Source organism: Centroberyx affinis, unplaced genomic scaffold (assembly GCF_046629955.1).
Source record: "Centroberyx affinis isolate AG114_WGS23_722 - 3 ecotype Tasmania unplaced genomic scaffold, CSIRO-AGI_Caff_v1 ptg001087l_1, whole genome shotgun sequence".
In the NCBI taxonomy this organism is placed as follows: domain Eukaryota; kingdom Metazoa; phylum Chordata; class Actinopteri; order Beryciformes; family Berycidae; genus Centroberyx; species Centroberyx affinis.
In genome coordinates this window covers 319,552-337,935 of record NW_027279632.1, presented here as the reverse complement: position 1 = coordinate 337,935, position 18,384 = coordinate 319,552, and the positions used below count along the sequence as shown (strand labels likewise).

The 18,384-nt window shown below is 42.0% G+C and overlaps 1 protein-coding gene across 1 annotated transcript; it reads left to right on the top strand.

Moving 5' to 3' along the window:
• Window positions 1-8,805: 8,805 nt before the first annotated feature.
• On the top strand, window positions 8,806-14,905 carry LOC139647490 (kelch-like protein 10). The gene is made up of 3 exons (XM_071523389.1): window positions 8,806-8,821; window positions 13,630-13,762; window positions 14,341-14,905. The coding sequence occupies exons 1-3, from the start codon at window positions 8,806-8,808 to the stop codon at window positions 14,903-14,905; spliced, it is 714 nt and encodes a 237-aa protein (XP_071379490.1).
• The last annotated feature ends 3,479 nt before the right edge of the window (window positions 14,906-18,384 follow it).

The window sequence follows — 18,384 nt, the reverse complement described above, 5'->3', positions numbered from 1 at the left end:
TCCACCATCAAGACCCAAGTTTTTGACCTGAAAACTGACATGAACAGTATTTTCCAATAGGTAACTTATATCTACCATCTTTCCCATATGACAGGAGTTGTATCTGATTAGAGAAATATTGAGAAAAACTGTGCTATTAAATAAGTTAATGGATACATTGATATGTTGTAGACTGCACAAAGCCAAGGAACTACTTGATGACAATGGTTGGGTGGAAAAAGGGCTTATGTTATTAAAGGGGATTATAGCCGAGGACTCATGCTTGATTTGGATGACCTTCACTAGAGAGATCTTTTGAAAGTGACTACTTGCATGGATTTGTAGTCTTAGGAATTGGCGTTCCAGGGCTAGAGTTGTAGACACAGTGTAATATTAATACCACTTAATCCCACAAACATGGATCCCCATCGAGAATTGCCAGTCTAGTGTGACCACCCTCCATGCAGTCAATCGGTTCCTAGAAACGGGTCGGGGGTCGTCAATGTCATATAAAAAATTAATAACAGAAATTAATAAAAGTGTACAAAAAGGGATGTACGCAAAATACAGCCGAGCTGGTTAATTCAAAGACGTTTTTCATCAAATCTGTTTTGATTTGGTAAAAACAGAGACACAATTCATCATTAATCTCCACTGTCAATCATTATTATTTATCATATGCACTACAAATGACCATTAATTGTTCAAGATGAGGAAACACTGGGACAAAGTGGGACACACATTCCAACTTAAGTTAAACAAAGAATAGTTTATTCATAAAGAAACTACAACAGAAATACAACGTGTGACTATCAGCGATATCAGTAGTGTAAGGGGGCGGTTGTGTGGGAAGTGTGGTGTGAATGTGTTGTAAAATGTTAAACAAAAGACAACAGCCAGCAAACCAAAAGATGTGCCTGGGGAGAAAGAGGGAAAAAGACCGAGTGGCCCCAGTGTATCCCATCAGTTCTATCGTCCCTCCCAACTCCCTCCCTACCAGACAGAAATAAACAGGAAGACAAAGCGAGCAGGGAGTGGGAGGGGCCGTTACAATCCCATGGGCGGAGTGGTCAGTTACAGAACTGCACAACAGAAATGCATCACAGTAACACACGGTCGCTGAGTTGTGGCACGCGCATCCCCGGGTATGGACTAGTTTGAGAGAGATTACACAGAGCCGTGGTGAAGATGTGTTCCGTTGGGATGAATGGAAAGAGGACGCTTCAATCATTTTTTGGAATAACTCTCCACCATTCCATGGTGTGCAGAGATCATAACTCTTTCTCATGGTGAATGTCCATTGAACAGCAAAGTTTGCAGGTGTGGTGATGCTCCCTATTCATTTGCATAAAAGCAGGCGTAGACATTTTATGGAGCATTGTGGGAAGGTTAGCATTAAAAAATGTCAAGTGTAGCCATGAGAGGGCGGTACAAAAAGCAGAGCTCAAGTCTATTTTATGCAAATTTCAGCTGCCTTGAGCAAGCGTTAACAAATAATAAGATCAAGTTAGGCCTACAATCATACCCACTATCCATATTACGTTTGTTTATTTTTATTTATTTTTTTTATTTCAGAAAGACTATTTATATGTTTTTATATGCTAAGGTGCACTCAATGGAGAATTAATTTAGGAATAGGCCCTCAACCACTAAATTTACCTCCACCCATTTCCACACCTAAAGCATTCAAAAGTTTGGAGCGTAGCACTGCAAAGTGGCAGTGGCCTCATCAGTGGCCATTCACTGTCAGAGCTCCTCTCAACAGTGTTTTCTGTCACACAACAAGGGACTTCATTACAGTTACCTTCTCATCTCTTGCTCTAAATGTATTCAGAGCAGAGAGACCATTCCATATGCTTACAGTAAAAAAAAAAGCTGTCAGAACTGGCCCAACCCAGGGACTGGTTCACTACAATAGACTTGAAAAATACTTGCGTTCAGGTTTCTGTGGTGCAGAGGCAGAGGAAATTACTGAGCTCCATTCTTCAGTCTATAGCTTATAAATATGACATAATTCTGCTTGGCTATTATCTCACCCCTGCACATTCTCCAAGTGAGTGAAAACCGCACTTAAGCCTCTGCTCTGCCAGGAAAAGGTTTGTCTTTCCTCTTTGGACGATCTGATTCTCATAGCTAAACCCAGAGAACTGCCAATGATTTACACATCCCATCTGAGGGAACACCTACTCAACCTGTGCTTTGCAATTAACTGAAAAAAACACTTCCATTTCAGCCAGCAAGCTCTACATGTGTGGATCAAGCTCATCTTGGCTACTTGGTGTGCATACCTTTCAATATCCCGACAGGAGGATCAGGGGAAGGCCTCAGCCGACTACAGCTAGACAGAACTGTCACAGCCTTGACGTTGATGCGCCTGTTGGGTCTCCTGTCAGCTCAGCCTCATGTCATCTCTGTTGTTACATCATCACTTGCACACAATGTTTTCAATATTTTGTTTTGGAATTCTGTGAGCTTCCCTTTCAGCAGGAAAAAAAACACCCTAAAACAGCACTGTTATCAATGGCGTAGCCAGGATTTTGCGATTGGGTGGCTTCATTCACTCAGTCAACTCATGTATTGAATGGGAGTATTTAATTCATAATAAATGTAGATACATATTTTATTTTGGCGTCGAGGCCAGCAAAAGCAAGAGCAGGAAGAGATCAATGCAACCCCCCAAAACCACATTAACCATATAATCAGACTGCTGTACCAATGTGTACCGGTGGAGCACCCACCATACAACCAAACCGATATCCCGCTTTGTCTCTCTGAAGTGAGACGCCGTGACAAAATGCAAAGCTATTGCGCTTCTGGATCTGACCTGGTCATTCTAGCCATATGTGAGACCTTCTATGTGTAAAAGAAAAGCTGCCAAAAAAAGAGTATAATATCTCAGGCATTCTACTTTTATCCTTACCGTGTGTAGTCCACCTCATACGCAGCAATAGCAGCAAATTGCAAGCATGATATTCAGTACTGAGTCCATGGTTTAGGCGCTTTGAACAGGGCAATGGACTTGAGCTCTGCTTTCAGTGATAGCAGCTCATCTGCCAATACCACAGAACCATTGTATGTTGCAATTTTAGTGCATGTGCATTTCACTGAGATGACAACCAGCATCATGCCAGAATCTCAAACATTTACCAAAATACACCTCTGATTTCCAGACATAACCTTGACATGAAAATGAAGGTCGTTATTTGACGTCAATATCTGTTATTTGATGATGTGATCATTCATTATTGTCGTTGTGGCCATTTGTTATTTGTAGATTGTATGTTTTTATCATTCTATTTTAATAGAATGATTTAAGCGTTCCTTAACAGGCATTGGAGACACTGAAGGAGCTAAGTAATTTTTTTTAGTTAAGAGTGTAAATCAGTTTCACATGTGAGTGAACTAGATCCGCTCACATTTAATTAGTTTCATTGGCCATGCGAGAGAGAGGATTTTCTAGATCGTTTATTTTTTCTGCCTAAAACGTCCAGTTATTCAGTCTGAGGCCCCTGTGAGAAGTGCCGTAATTCCAGACCCCTTTATCGACCAGGACACTGCACTGCTCTTAATTAGGTTGAATAGCTATTTCCATCACCTCCACGCAGAGCCCCTACTCCACAATCATTTTCCAGTCACCCAGTCTCTGAATAAATCTGCGATAATGAAGTCCAGACATGTGAAAAGGACAGCGTTAGAGAAGTTTATCTCCAGTTGTTTCCTCATGTAAAATGGTAATAGACTGCAGGCCAGGACACGATTCTCAATCCCAAAATAGTGACTATTGGAACTTAAAATGAAGGTCCCTGAATCAGAGTTATGGCAGGTTTTGTTATACATATCCGTTGATATATTTTATTTTATTTTATTTGTTGATTTCTATTTCACTTCAGTTAATTATTTAGTTAATTAGTTAGTTGTTTGTTAGTTTTAGTAGTTTAGTGTCTATTCATTCAGACAAATTTCATTACTGCTTTCATCTAAGGTCAGTTTAAGCTTTTGATTGTCAGGACCAAGCAGAATGTGTCCCTAGTAGCCATTTTATGTGTAAGAATTGTAAATATACACACTGATGGACATTTACCTTAGGATGTTCATAGTATGTGAACCCTATTTCTGGAGGATACTCTCCTATACTCCACTTTAATTTTAACTTTGACTTAAATAACTAAAATAAAAAAAGAAGTACTGATTATTTGCAGTTATTTTGGAAAGTGGAGAATACATTCAGGGGTCTGTGTATTAGGAACAGGTATGAAGCAGTAGTGATTCAAAGTTTGTCTCTTTTATGAGAATCAGTTCTTTATGAGTCACTCAGTGAAAAGAGTTGTTTGATATTCAGTTCTTTTTGTTCATTTGATTCAGGTGACCAATATACGCGGATGAGGAGGGAAGACTTCCAGTGAATGGTGAACGAGAATCCAAAGGGCCATTTGAGAGTAGCCTAGTCACTCATGAATGCGAACAACACAACAACACAGTGGCCCTCATTTACGAAACGAACGTACGACGGAACTGGGCGTACAGTCATTTCCACGCAAAGCTCGCCATTTATCAATTTAGATGTGAGTGGAGGCTACGATCAAATCTCACATCAAGTCTCAACTCGTGTACGCACGTTTTTGAGTCAGCGTGGACTTGCGGTGCAGCATAGTAAATCTGGCAGTCAGAGAATTGTTATTAGACCATATATTCTGACTGCATCTAAGCATATGCAGCCACATATTCATCACTTAAAAATATGTAGCCTATGGCAAAATACTCTATTTTGTAAAGGCCTAGGCTACATCGACTGCGTCATACAGCCTATCCCTAACATAAATAGGTATTTCCAAATTGTTTGCAATTAACGGAGTTAACAGTTTTCTGGTGTTAAGCAATTAAGCAATTAAAAGCAATGGGTAGGCTAACTGATGTGCAATGTGATAGGTTAGATGCTCATTCAGTCATCTATTTAAGCAAGAGCTTTGACAGTCATCAAATCTCTGCAATGGCAGATGTGGCTCTGTTAGAAGACCTCTATGCGCGCGTAAGATGTGAGAGGGTCGCTTTCGTCTCCGAAAGGCATCTCCTTCTGGAATTATGCCACAATTTGGAACCTCGGTTAAGGAGAGAAACCCGACGCTCGAATGCCATACCTGTGCCAGTGCAGGTGCTCTCCACGTTGGGGTTTTTGGCCACCGGGACCTTTCAGCGGGAGATTGGGGATAGGTCTGGTATGTCACAGCCAACCATTAGCAGAACAATGCCAGCAGTGTTGGCGGCTATCAAGTCCCTTTCTCGTCAATACATCAACTTTCCGTACAATGATGCTCATCTTAAGAGAGAATTTTATGAGATTGCTGGGTTTCCTAATGTGATTGGTGCGAGTGATTGTACCCATGTGCGTCTGAAGCCACCATCCATGAATGATTACGCATTCATCAATCGTAAAAACTATCACTCCATAAACGTTCAGGTCATTGTGATGCCAGGCTGTCTAGCCCGGTGGCCCGGGGGGGACGACTCCTACATTCTGCAAAATAGCAGTGTAGGAACACGGCTACAGGAGGGTGCACTGCAGGGCCGGAGTCATCTCCTCGGTGTGTAACTACTGCGTTAAATTAATATTCTAAAAATATTCCAATGACGAAATACCTGGTAACCCCACTGGCAAACCCTGCAACAGAGCAGGAGCGCAGATTCAACAGTGCACAAATACGCACACGGGCCACGGTGGAGCGCTGCATCGGGTTACTTAAGGGCAGATGGCGCTGTCTAGGATCAGCGTGTACTCTACTGTACACGGCAGAGAAAGTTTGCGACATAATTTTGGCCTGTGGGGTCTGCACAATATTGCACAGGATAACAGAGTGCCATTTTATGTTCCGATGCCAGATGAACCTATGCCCAGAGAGCCGTGGCCAGCACAGCCCCAACTGGGGGCTATACGAAGGAGACAGAACCTCATTCATCGCTTCTGAAATGTAAAGTGTTAATACTTATGTTTGGCAAGTAGGCTATTCAATACGGGAAACAGACAATGCACAACGTTTAGTCAAATATTCTATTTATGTGATGCACGTTTCAGGTTTTCGTTTATCTCTTTTAAAGTGTCGTTGATGGCTAGAAGTGAGCGTTTTATCTCCGCCACTGACCGACACATTTCTGTTTATTTTTCCAGGACCTCTGTTGTCAGAATCCAGGGTCGTGGTGGGCCAGCACGGGGGGCGGAGGACACGCGCTCTCTCTCACAGCTCGCAGTTGCCTGGCTCTGTGGGGCTGGCTCCAGGCCGGTTTGTGTAGCCGAAGGCTGAACAGCACCACTGGTGCCTGGCTCTGATTGATCGGAAACATCATTGAAATAAAGAAATAAATTGTTGAATACATGAACTGTCGTTCAACCGTGTAATTATTTAAATATAGGCTACAAAAAATACTAGTAGCCTAGGCTATTAAATTTTTACCATTATCCGGCTCGGATACAGATTGTGCGTCTGTGTCTCCTCCGCCACTTATGCCCGAAATTGAAGCAGACCCGATAAGCGCGGCCACTCGCTCCTCAGTCTGCGTCAATGCAAGGCTGGGGTCCAGCTGGCCTCCTCCAGTCAGCGTGGTGCTGCGCCTAAGGGCCGCAACACGCTTTTTGGTGGCGAGTTTGAGGTCTGACCATTTCTTCTTCACCTAGATGTAAAGAATTGCGATAAAAGCTATTATATTGCTATTATATATATAGGCTATACATATCACGGATGAACTACTAAAAAATATCTCCAAACAGTTATTAGATTTCCAGTGTAACTTTCAAAAGGATATTAAAAAACAACTTGGCGATATTAGAACAGACGTTAACCAGAGGATGGAGGAGACTGCAGGGAAAATAGAAGCGGCATGGCAAAGATTGGAAGAGGCCGAGCAGCGCATCGGAGAGGTGGAAACATTTGTCATGGAAGTGAAAGAGGTTTTAACCCACATGCAGAAAACTCAACTCGCATTAAAATCAAAGATCACCATCGCAACAACATCCAACTCTATGGTATTAGAGAAGGAGCTGAAGGAACCTCAATGATTAGCTTTGTGGAAAATCTTATAAAAAATGAACTGGGAGAGAGTACCGGCCTGAACGCACACACAGAGCGTCCGGACCCAAACCCCAGGAGAATGCTCCCCCAAGATCGACGGTTATAAGATTTTTGAAATTCTCAGCTAAAGAGAAGATTCTCAGTGCGGCATGGAAAAAACCCATTACCATGGACGGGAAAAGGGTGTTTTTCGACCACGATTACGCAACAGGTGTGATGGAAAAAAGGAGGGAATATCTGTCAATCAAGAAAGTGCTAAAAGAAAAGGGAATCCTGTTCCATACACTGCTGACGAAAATGTGTGTTTTCCTGGACTCGGGAACAGTCACATATAAGAGTACAGACCAAGCTGCCGAGGATTTGCGAGCAAAAGGCCTCCCGATACCTCTGAGACCCGAGGGCAGACCAAGAGAAACAACGCGGCTGAACTCCCGCTGGGAAACTGTAAAAGGCACCCGGCGCAGAGACAGTGTGGAATATCAGCAAAATATTTGCGACAAGCTTCGTGGATTTCAACAACTGACCGAAACGGTCACTATACCAACCGAGTAATGTTAATTCACCTCATCTCACCATAGTATCAACACACTCCCACTCCTGACTTTTCCTGCATCTTTATTATCTGAAACGGAAGGACAGTGACGGTGGGCTACATTTTCCAAAGATGTCTAAATCTTTATTTTCTATTTTTTTTCCTACCCAAACTGTAAACTAAGATTGAGCTCTCTGCCAGTCTGCAGAGTTTATTGTTCTAAATCCAACATTCACTGATTTTCTCTGGCCAAGGTTTTTTATTTTTATTTTAATATAGAAGGTAGTCAGTCTGCAGAGTTTGAATGACAGCCACCCACACAAAATAACCTAAGGGGGCCCCACCTTATGGCTGGAACATCCCCCTACACAAGAGGTACAGAGATAACCTCTTTGATGGAAGCCCAGTTTTTATTCACTGGTACTTGTTCTTCTCATTGTTATACCTGTTCTATGCCTACTGTTCATAGTTATTGTTCATTTTTTCGGGGGACCACGAGTGGGTTTCTAAGAGAACTCTGGTTAACACATTATGCATAACAAAGAATTTAAAGTTGTCACTCTTAATGTTAATGGTTTGACAAGTCCTAAAGGGGTAAAATTATATCAAAGGGAAAAGGTGCAAATTATATTCTGGCAAGAAACTCATTTAACAAGTCAAGAACATGAAAAAATAAAGAAAATGGGTTTTAGACATACTTATTATTCGTCCTATAAATCAGGACGCAAAAGGGGTGTGGCCATCTTGATGCCAAATTTGGTTCACTTTGAACTTTTGTCAGAAATTAAAGACAAGGAGGGTAGGTTCATTATGGTAAAAGGTAAATGAGATCATAAAGAGGTAACTGCTCAGTGTGTATGCACCTCCAGGTAGCAACAGGGTGTTTAATAAAAAAAATATTTGAATTACTTGCATTCCAATCTGCTGGAGTTCTTATCTGTGCGGGTGACTTTAACATAATTCTTAATTCAAACCTTGATATAACTAATCAAAAAAGAAAAATCACCACCACTCAAAGATGGATTAATAAAAAGAATTCAGGATCTGGGTTTGATAGATGTGTGGAGATATTTTCACTATCTGGATAGACAGTATACATTTTATTCAAATCGCCATAATACCTATTACCTATTAAGGATTGATTATTTATTTATTCACAATTCTGAAGGGCACAGGTTAAAAGAATGTGAAATAAGCCCGAGAGACATATCAGATCACTCCACTGTTCACCTAAAAATGAAGCATTGCGTTAGTTCAGGCAGGGCACGGATGTCACACGTTGCTAGTCATCTACCAGCTGATCGCCACGCACACCAATCATAATCCATTCTCATAACAAGGCGGTCTATTTAAATGGCCTCCTCCTACACTGATTCCTGCTTCACAACTGCTGCACACTCTGCTGCTTGGTAACGGCCGAAATACATGGGACACGGACGCGACGCGTCACGTAGGCGGGGCGAAGCGGGGTTTTTTGCCTGCTACACAGACTCCGTCTTTGTAGCGTGTGGTTGCGTGGTTTTCTGAGGAGATATCAAGTAGGATACTTTGGTTTGGTTTGGAAGTATAGGCTATATTAACTGGTATTGAATTAATTAACTAGATCGTTTTAACTACAGGATCATGGATACACATTGATTTGATTGATTTATTTTAATGTGCAATGTAAAAACACCCACAAGGTTGTTCTGCTGCGTCACATTGCCTCTGGTACAATGAGGTATTTATTTTAATCATTTTTAAACAGATTGTACTCGTTTTTTACACAGTTCTATGGAGTTTTTACCTGTGTGAGGGCCGCGTAGCCGTGCGTAGAGGGGAAAAAATAGACCAGGCGCGCAAAATTAGAGAAGAGCCGCGTGATGCCCGCGCGGGTGCGCGCGGCTCCCGTGGTCCGTGTAGCAGCTTCAGTTGATTATTATGGACGCGCTCTGTTGCGGGCATTCCGCGGCAGACGTGTTGCGCCACGGACGCGGCGCGACACGTATCCTACTTGATATCTCCTCACGGCCGAAATACATGGGACACGGACGCGACGCGTCACGTAGGCGGGGCGGAGCGGGGTTTTTTACCTGCTACACAGACTCCGTCTTTGTAGCGTGTGGTTGCATGGTTTTCTGAGGAGATATCAAGTAGGATACTTTGGTTTGGTTTGGAAGTGTAGGCTATATTAACTGGTATTGAATTAATTAACTAGATCGTTTTAACTACAGGATCATGGATACACATTGATTTGATTGATTTATTTTAATGTGCAATGTAAAAACACCCACAAGGTTGCTCTGCTGCGTCACATTGCCTCTGGTACAATGAGGTATTTATTTTAATCATTTTTAAACAGATTGTACTCGTTTTTTACACAGTTCTATGGAGTTTTTACCTGTTTGAGGGCCGCGTAGCCGCGCGTAGAGGGGAAAAAATAGACCAGACGCGCAAAAATAGAGATGAGCCGCGCGGCTTCCGTGGTCCGTGTAGCAGCTTCAGTTGATTATTATGGACGCGCTCTGTTGCGGGCATTCTGCGGCAGACGTGTCGCGCCGCGTCCGTGTCCCATGTATTTCGGCCGTCAGAAAACCACGCAACCACACGCTACAAAGACGGAGTCTGTGTAGCAGGTAAAAAACCCCGCTCCGCCCCACCTACGTGACGCATCGCGTCCGTGTCCCATGTATTTCGGCTGTTAGACCCCACCACGGACCAGGGCATTCCCATGGAATTTCATCGCAAGCAATGACGTCATGACGCCGATAAGTATGCTGGGAGTTGTAGTTCCCATTGCTCCACTTCACCTAAGCTGAGTATTTGCATTGAATATATGCTCTCATCATGGTGCAAGCATGCATCATTATGGCTGGCTGGCTGAGCCCCATTTTCGATTCAGTTTTGCTGTGTATTTAAGCATAATGCCGACATGCTGCTGCTTAGCTGGGATTGTAAGCTTGTACTACAATTGCTTGTTGTTTACATGGGTCAGAAATAGATCAGCTCATTTTGGTGAGAAGAAATTTTGTTTTGGGGGATTTTGCTCTGGATCAACTTTAGGTTCATGTAATTGCAGAATGACAACAAGGTTGCCCTCAGGGCTGTCCAGCCAGCCCAGGGCTCTTTAATTTATTCATCGAGCCGCTTGCTCAAGCGATAAGACAAGACTCAGGCCTAGAAGGTATCACAATAAGAGACAGAGTATAGAATATGCCTTTACGCTGATGATGTGGAGCAAGGGGCTTGCGCAAGGAAAGGATTTAGGTGAGGGTGCGCAGTCCTCACTCCCACCATCTTCACTCCAGACAGACTTCCAGTGGCATGAGAAGCTCATGACAACCTTCGTCTGGCTGGAGCTGCAGGGGACTGCCGATGATCCGGTCTGCTGGACCCCACCTTTGCCTGTCCCCAACTGCAGATTTGATCTCAGGGTTTACTCCCCTAGCCACCGTTACCTCCCCAGGTTAACCCACGTGGCAGTGGGGCAGCGGTTGGTGGATCACCTCTAGGGACCACTGCAGCTCCGAGATCCCCTACCAGTTCAGCCTAAGGAGGAGCCTAAGAGTCTTGGTGAGGGAGAGGCCATGTACTGACCACAGAAAGACTTATCTGCACTGCTTCCTGGACCCCGGCTGGGGCGGTCAGCGGCAGGAGCTAAAGGAGGGAGATTGCAGGCATCCCTACATGCAATGGGTCATGTAGCAAACTGCACTAGACGCATCACAACACCCTGCTGGCAGTGTAGCAGGCCAACCCACGAATATTAATGTGGCCAACCTACGACCCAGACTTTAAGCCAGCTGTAAATGTCAGAGGATTAATTCAATGGGCGAGAAAAAGAATCACAGCACTATGTCTGATGGTTGATAACCAGGAATTTACAGACTTTCAAACCATGTCAGAAAAATATGGTCTTGTTCGACAGGATTTTTATAGATACCTTCAAATCCGACATTATTTTGACACGAATGTTAAAGGATCTATGCCAAGAAATGTATCAAGCATCACTCAAATGTTTATTAGGGTTTATAATTCAAAATTGTGCAGAAAGATTATTGGTGAATTATACTGGTATGTAATAATTACATACACATATACATAATAATTAATAATAGTAATAATATACTAAGAGGCCACACAACAAATTATGTAAAGACAAAATGGGGAAAAAGAATTGGGAATTGTCATTGCTCCTGAGGAATGGACGAACGTCATCACCACCACAGCCTCACAACAGTGGAGGGATTTTTCTTGGAAAAACTGTATTAGATTCTTTATAACACCAAAACAAAAGTCGAAACAGACCAGATCACAACTCAAATGCTGGAGAGAATGTGGTCACTGTATGGCAGACCATACACACATATTCTGAGGTTGCCCTGTTCTTAAATCATTTTGGGATGATGTACACAATACTATCAAGGAAGTCCTATGTTATGATATTGAATTCTTCTACCTAGGGAACATGAACTTAGAATTACCTAAAAATGACAGCTATCTCTTGAAAGTCTTCATGGTGGCGAGTAAAAAGGCCATAACAAGGCGATGGCTCTGTAAGGAACCTCCCACTATTAACCAATGGATAGACATAATTACAAATATTCGATGTATGGAACATATGACCTTCAGTCTAAGACAAAGGTGATGCTTTCTGGGAAAAGTGGGAAACATACCTCACACAAAGAGGTGATAACTCTTGTACTTAATATATCAATAAAGGAAAACAATGATAATATTGTTATAGTCTCTGGCAACCTACTCGTACCCCCCCTTTTTTTTTTTCCTTTAATATTGTATTTTCTTTTGATGTACACATCCGTTACTTCAGTGCTCAGTGTCCTTTGTATAAAATTTTGAAAAAATAAAGTTTAAAAAAAAAAATTTCACCTAATCTGATCTGTGGAGATTTCGTTTGAATAACATCTCTAATAAGTTTGTTGCCACACTTCTTGTCCTTGATGTTGATACTGCAAACAAATGGTTTAGGGGTCATATCAGTACAGTGTGTAATAATGCTGCATTCATGTCCTGTGGGAATAAACCGTTCAATGACTTGGAAGTGTTCAAGTGTTCAAATTTGTTTAAAGCCGTCAAGACACATGATAAAGTGATTATCTGTAGACTGGTTGCACCTGATTGGCTTTTTCACACTTAACACACATGCACTGAGAGTGATGAATTTGAGTTTTGTTTTTGTTTTTTTCAGAAAACCAAGCACGTCATTGTCAAGTTCTGCCCTGCCATGGCATTTTAAATGACCTGTATTTTCTACTAGTGTGTGCTAGTTAAAAGCTGAGGTGAATGGTATTTTCTGAAAGTTGGGGTGAATTATATTTTCTTGGTGATTACTGCATTAAGTCCATAGTTAACAAAACATAAGGCTCAGACAACCTGAAACATTTTCCAAGTTGAAGCCACTAACCATAGATGTTATATAAATAACAGATATATTTGAATGGGTTTGTTTAATCAGTTTATGGAAAGATAGCAACTACCAGCAAAATGTATCTTAATAACAAAGAAATTAGTTGCATACACTTCAAACTTCATCACACGAGCCTGACACATGTCTAGTGGCCCACTGTGTTTGCATAATTAACAAAATAAGCTATATTATTGATGCACGGTAATGTCATATGTATATGTATAAACTATTTTATTGCATTTTGGCATATATTACTATAACTGCAGTCAAAAACCCACTTTGGAGCAAAAATGCAAGATTAGTGATGAAAAACCCTCCATAGGACAATTTTATTCTATTTTCATGGCATTAATTACATTATAGTAAGGTGTTGTTAGAGTAAAAAATGGTGTCACACTATAAAATAAGTAATGAAAATAATGAAATTGTGTTTTTAGTTGTATATCTGTTAGTATAATATCCACTGCTTTAATTTCTGTTTATTTTGAGGCTTTGTGATGCCATAAAGAGCCATTCTAGAATCTAAGAGATGTTTGAAGGTTCATGATTGTCATGCAGACAAGCTGGTGAAACCTGTCAAGAAGGACAAAATCAACCGAAAGAGTAGAGTAAAGGATATTGTGTTGATCGCTAAAACAAAATGAATGAACAAGACGAAGCGTCAAACAACCCAGTGTTTATTGAGCTGCGCCTGGAGGGGAAACTGTGTGACGCGGTGATCAGAGTCGATGGCGTTACATTCAACGTCCACAAGATCATCCTCTGCGGCTGCAGTCCATACTTCCGGTGAGTTGGTTATCTCGGTGAGGAGATGTCAGTGAAGTTATACTTTTTAAATTAGGACAACAAAAACATGCTTCCAAAATGATACAAAAACAGGTTAAAAAAGGACCTAAAAAACAGATGAACACAAGAGAGAGCAAACACATCACAAATAGTACTCATGTTTTTTTAAGGACACTTTCACTGCACACAGTCAACATAGTTGTTTTCCTCCCTTCAGAAGAAGCCATTTACTGCCATTCATTCTTGTCCAGTATGAAAAACAACTTCCACAGAGTGAGAGTCCATCACAGGAAACATGAACTCAAACTTTCTGTTTGGGTTTCTGTTTCTGTTGAGTTTCTGTTGTGTTTTCATCTCAGTGCTGCGTTATGTTACGCTCTGCTTCCTGTCAATCAGCTGACCCCCAGGGGAAGAAATGGAAGTCTCCTCCAGGAAATAATCCCTCCAAAACACTTTACTGTCACATCCATGTCTTTTAATTTTGGAGGTCTTTGCTAGAATACAATTTTAAGATACAAAACCAGATTGTATCATCCCCAAAATAATCTTCTGTTTTCCTCTCCATCCTGATCCCACAGCTCTCTCTTCACCCACGGCTGGTCATCCCCACAGCAGTGGTTGTATGACATCCCTGGTGTGTCGGCCAACATGATGCGCCTCCTCATCGAGTTTGCCTACACCGGCTCAGTTCCTGTAACCGTGGAGAACGTGGAGGAGCTGTTGGCGGCAGCGGACCAGCTCTTCTTCATGGGTGTCGTACGCGCCTGCTGCCAGTTCCTGGAGGAGCAGCTCTGCCCGCAGAACTGCATCGGCATCTGGAAGTTCGTGGACACCTACTACTGCCCCAACCTGAGGCGCAAGGCCTTCCTGTACATCCTGCGCCACTTTGAGGAAGTCTCTGAAGAGCTCCTGACGCTCTCTCTGCAGCGGCTGGCGGACATGGCGGACATCTTCATGCGGGACGATCTCAACATGAGCCAGCAAAATGTGGCGCACTGTGCCCACCATGCTGCAGCCACGAGACGACTAGCTGCTCGTGCTCTGAGGCTTCAATGGCGTCAACGCCTCCGTGCCGCACGGACTGCCCAACGTGGCCGAGTACGCCACGCCTCGCGACGTCGTGTTGCTCCCCGGCACCGATGAGCCCACCGGCGGGACTGGGGGATCCGTGTAACAGTCTGAATAGGCCTATTTTCAGCCCAGGACCCCCGTCCACCTTGGCACAGACTGCCATTTGTAACATTAATAAATTAAATTAATTTCTCTTTGCTAACAGGTGTTGTACTGTTGTTATTCTAATAATTTCTAAGGTTTTTTCAGGTTGTGTGACTCTTTGTTAGCTTTGTGTTATAAGACAAGAGTTCAAGCCCCTGTAACAGTGAGCATCCACCCTGCGGAAGTGTCCTTGAGTTGCTCTGTAGCTGAGCCTGACCTCTGACCTTTGACCTCCCTATGGAGGGGGGAAAGAGAAAAAGACAAAGTTCTCCTTGGGTTGGATCCATAGAGTATCACAAAAAATAAAATGAGTCAATACCGACATATATTACTTCTATATCTCTACAAGAGTTACTTCTTAATGTAATATAGCTCATTAACATCAGTAGGCTTACAACACAGTAGTTTCCAATCACTTATAAAAAGGCTTTCCATCCTGACATCAGCATTTCTTACATCCAGTACACAAAATGCCAAGTTGTCACATAGCAAAGCAAGTTTCACTGTTCAGTTCAATAGTTGTGGCAATATTTAATCAAATAGTGCAAATACATGATCACCGATGATTTTACCAGGAGACACTAACAAAAATGACTTGAGTCTTGATCTACGAGTTATGGAAGTTGTTTGTTGTTTGTTGAGAGCCAAGGCAACGTTAAACTGTCAGATTCTTGAATAGGGTTAGGGTTGGACATGAGTCTCTCCACACCAGAGAACGAAAGGTTCTATGTACAGGCTGAAGCAGAGTGTGTAAGGGTGTATCACTGGCTATTCCTGTTATTGTGTGTACCAGATGGTAGACATATATTCACAAATGTGTCCAGACAGGCAAATATGCACTATAAGATATTCATATTATCAGATTTACGGATGGAGGTAACATATGTGCATAAATCTGCGCAGAACGTGCAAATGTGCAGTGTTATCAATCACCTTGTCAAATTTACAGATGGAGGTTCATAGGCTGTTCAGTTCAACCTTTAACTGTGGATTAAATGGAGGTTACTCATTCTCCTTTCCTCTCAGCCAGAGGTGTGACTAAGTCAAAGTTTGCTCCAGTCCCAAGTCTTGAGGCACAAGTCTCAAGTCTAAATGTAGAACACCAAGTCAAGTCAGAACAAATCAAGATCTTAAAGAAAACTAAATATCATGGGCCGACAGCAAGGGTATATCCCCAAAATTCCCCAATCCTTGAATGCCCCATTAAGTAAAATGTAATAAAAGGCCATTCAATAATCACACAAAAGGACTCCAGGGTTAATCTATCCAATTATATTGGTTGTATGTCCCAACTATTTTTATTTTGGCAAATAATACAATTTTTCCTTCTTGGGCTAATTATATTATGATTACTCCTAAACATTCCTATAATCCTCTAGGGATTGTCTCCCCAATAATAAAGGGTATGTACCTTAACTATTTTTTAACACTCAATAATAAATTTAACTAATTAAATATAGCCGCTAGCGGCGATGGCTGGCTTCATGCCAGTACAGCAGCCAGAGCTGAAACGTGGAAGTTTGCATTAAGATTACTGTCAGTTTTGTCATATTAGGCTGTTGAGCCATCAGGCCCTAAGCTATCAAGTTCTGATACAGAAGAATGTAATAGCAAGTTAAAAGGTGTCAATGTCCAACTTTGTATTGGCTTTACTGTGTTTAGCTGTACACTCAAAATGCTGCTGTTGGGCAAAATCTGGTCAGATCTGTATGGAAATTGGTGTGCATGTTCCACTTTAAGGTTGGAACATGATTACCTACACACCTATACATAGCGATTGGTGAAATTCTGTTTGAGTTATAAGCCAAAAAGTCGTAGGCCACACCCACTTTCACTAATGACGACCAAACTTTGGATTTTGATTAGGACATGGTCCTAGAGCATGTGTACCGAATTTTGTGTAATTTCACTGATTGGATTAGGAGATACAGTTTTATGGCCTTTGTGGTGCCCCCTATTGGTCAATATTTGAATGGCTTTGCACATATGTCAGACTCCATTAGAACACGCATTGCGCACTTTCTTCACGATCTCACAGTCTTCCCCCACCATACTGATCTGTTATCAGGGAAGAGGCTCACACAGGATGCTCTTTCCAAATGTGAGATGACAGTGATGATGTGAGTGCAGTTACTACAACTCTCTACATAGCTTCAATTCTACAATTATCAGATCCATATTACCCATACCACATCCAGTAATGTCTCATGTGAGTTATTACTCAAACAATGAGATTTTCACTCAATTGCCACTGCTGGTTGTCACAAGAAGCATGAATAAATTGACTGATATGGTTTGCAGTGATAGCTCAGTTTTGCTAGAAGGGCACTCAAACACAGTCATTCATGTATAACACAAATACAGGGAAATACAATAATAAGTGTAGTGCTCAAAGACTGACATTCATTCTGTAAGCTGTGGTTACTTGAAAAGCTCGAAATCAGTTTAGTTGTAGGGTGGCATACATCTGGTTTCTGTTCTGTTCTGTTCAGAGAAAAAATTGTGATGTAATAAGCAAAAGAAATGTAGAAACTGTATCATGCAGGAGTTTTGGTCTTGCATTGTGTTGCATCTGATGGCAGCAACTGGAGATTCAAGATTTGCCTAGGTCCAATTACTAATGGGTAATGTTCATTCCATTTTGTGAAAGGGAAAAATTAACAACATATTCTTTCTAGTGGCATACTATAAAATGATTTAGCATAAAGCGTACGTATAAATCCTAAGAAATGTTTAAATTCAAATAGACTCAAATGGACAAATAGACTCAAATAGAATAGTGATTTGGAATATAAAATAAATTACATGTCCACCCATGTAAAAGCCAGGCGCAGCAGGTAGAGTGCCACAGCAACACAGCGCTGATGGCAACGCGACACTGATGGCAGCAAGACGCGCTGCTTCTGGTGTAACTTCTCTGTTACAAAAGCAGATAGAAGAGCTGTGACCAGCTGTGAGATAATGGTTACATTCAATGGAGCGTGAGAGAGAGAGAGAGAGCGGGAGAGAGAGAGAGAGAGAGAAATAATCTCTAAGACGGGATCAGAAATGGATCAGAAATCCACTAGTGCTCCTCACTGATAAAGTTGTGTCCACATATCCCATTTTCGCTGCATAGACAACCTTGCCCAAATGTAATGTCTGGAGGTTTCATCTAAATACCAGAGGGGGCATCTGTGAGAGTAAGTGGCTTAGAAATGGTACTATTATGGATCCCATCCATTCAGAGATGTGACATGGGAGAGCACTATTAGAGGGATGTGTCCAAGGGACGGGCCCCAAGACGAGAGGTTGCAGCTATGTCAGAGCAAAATCGATGCACATCGGGGGAATAAATGGGCCAATCACTCAGACGGTCAGCCATATTGAGCGGGTGGCAACAGGCCACAGGCTCATTACAGTTAAGA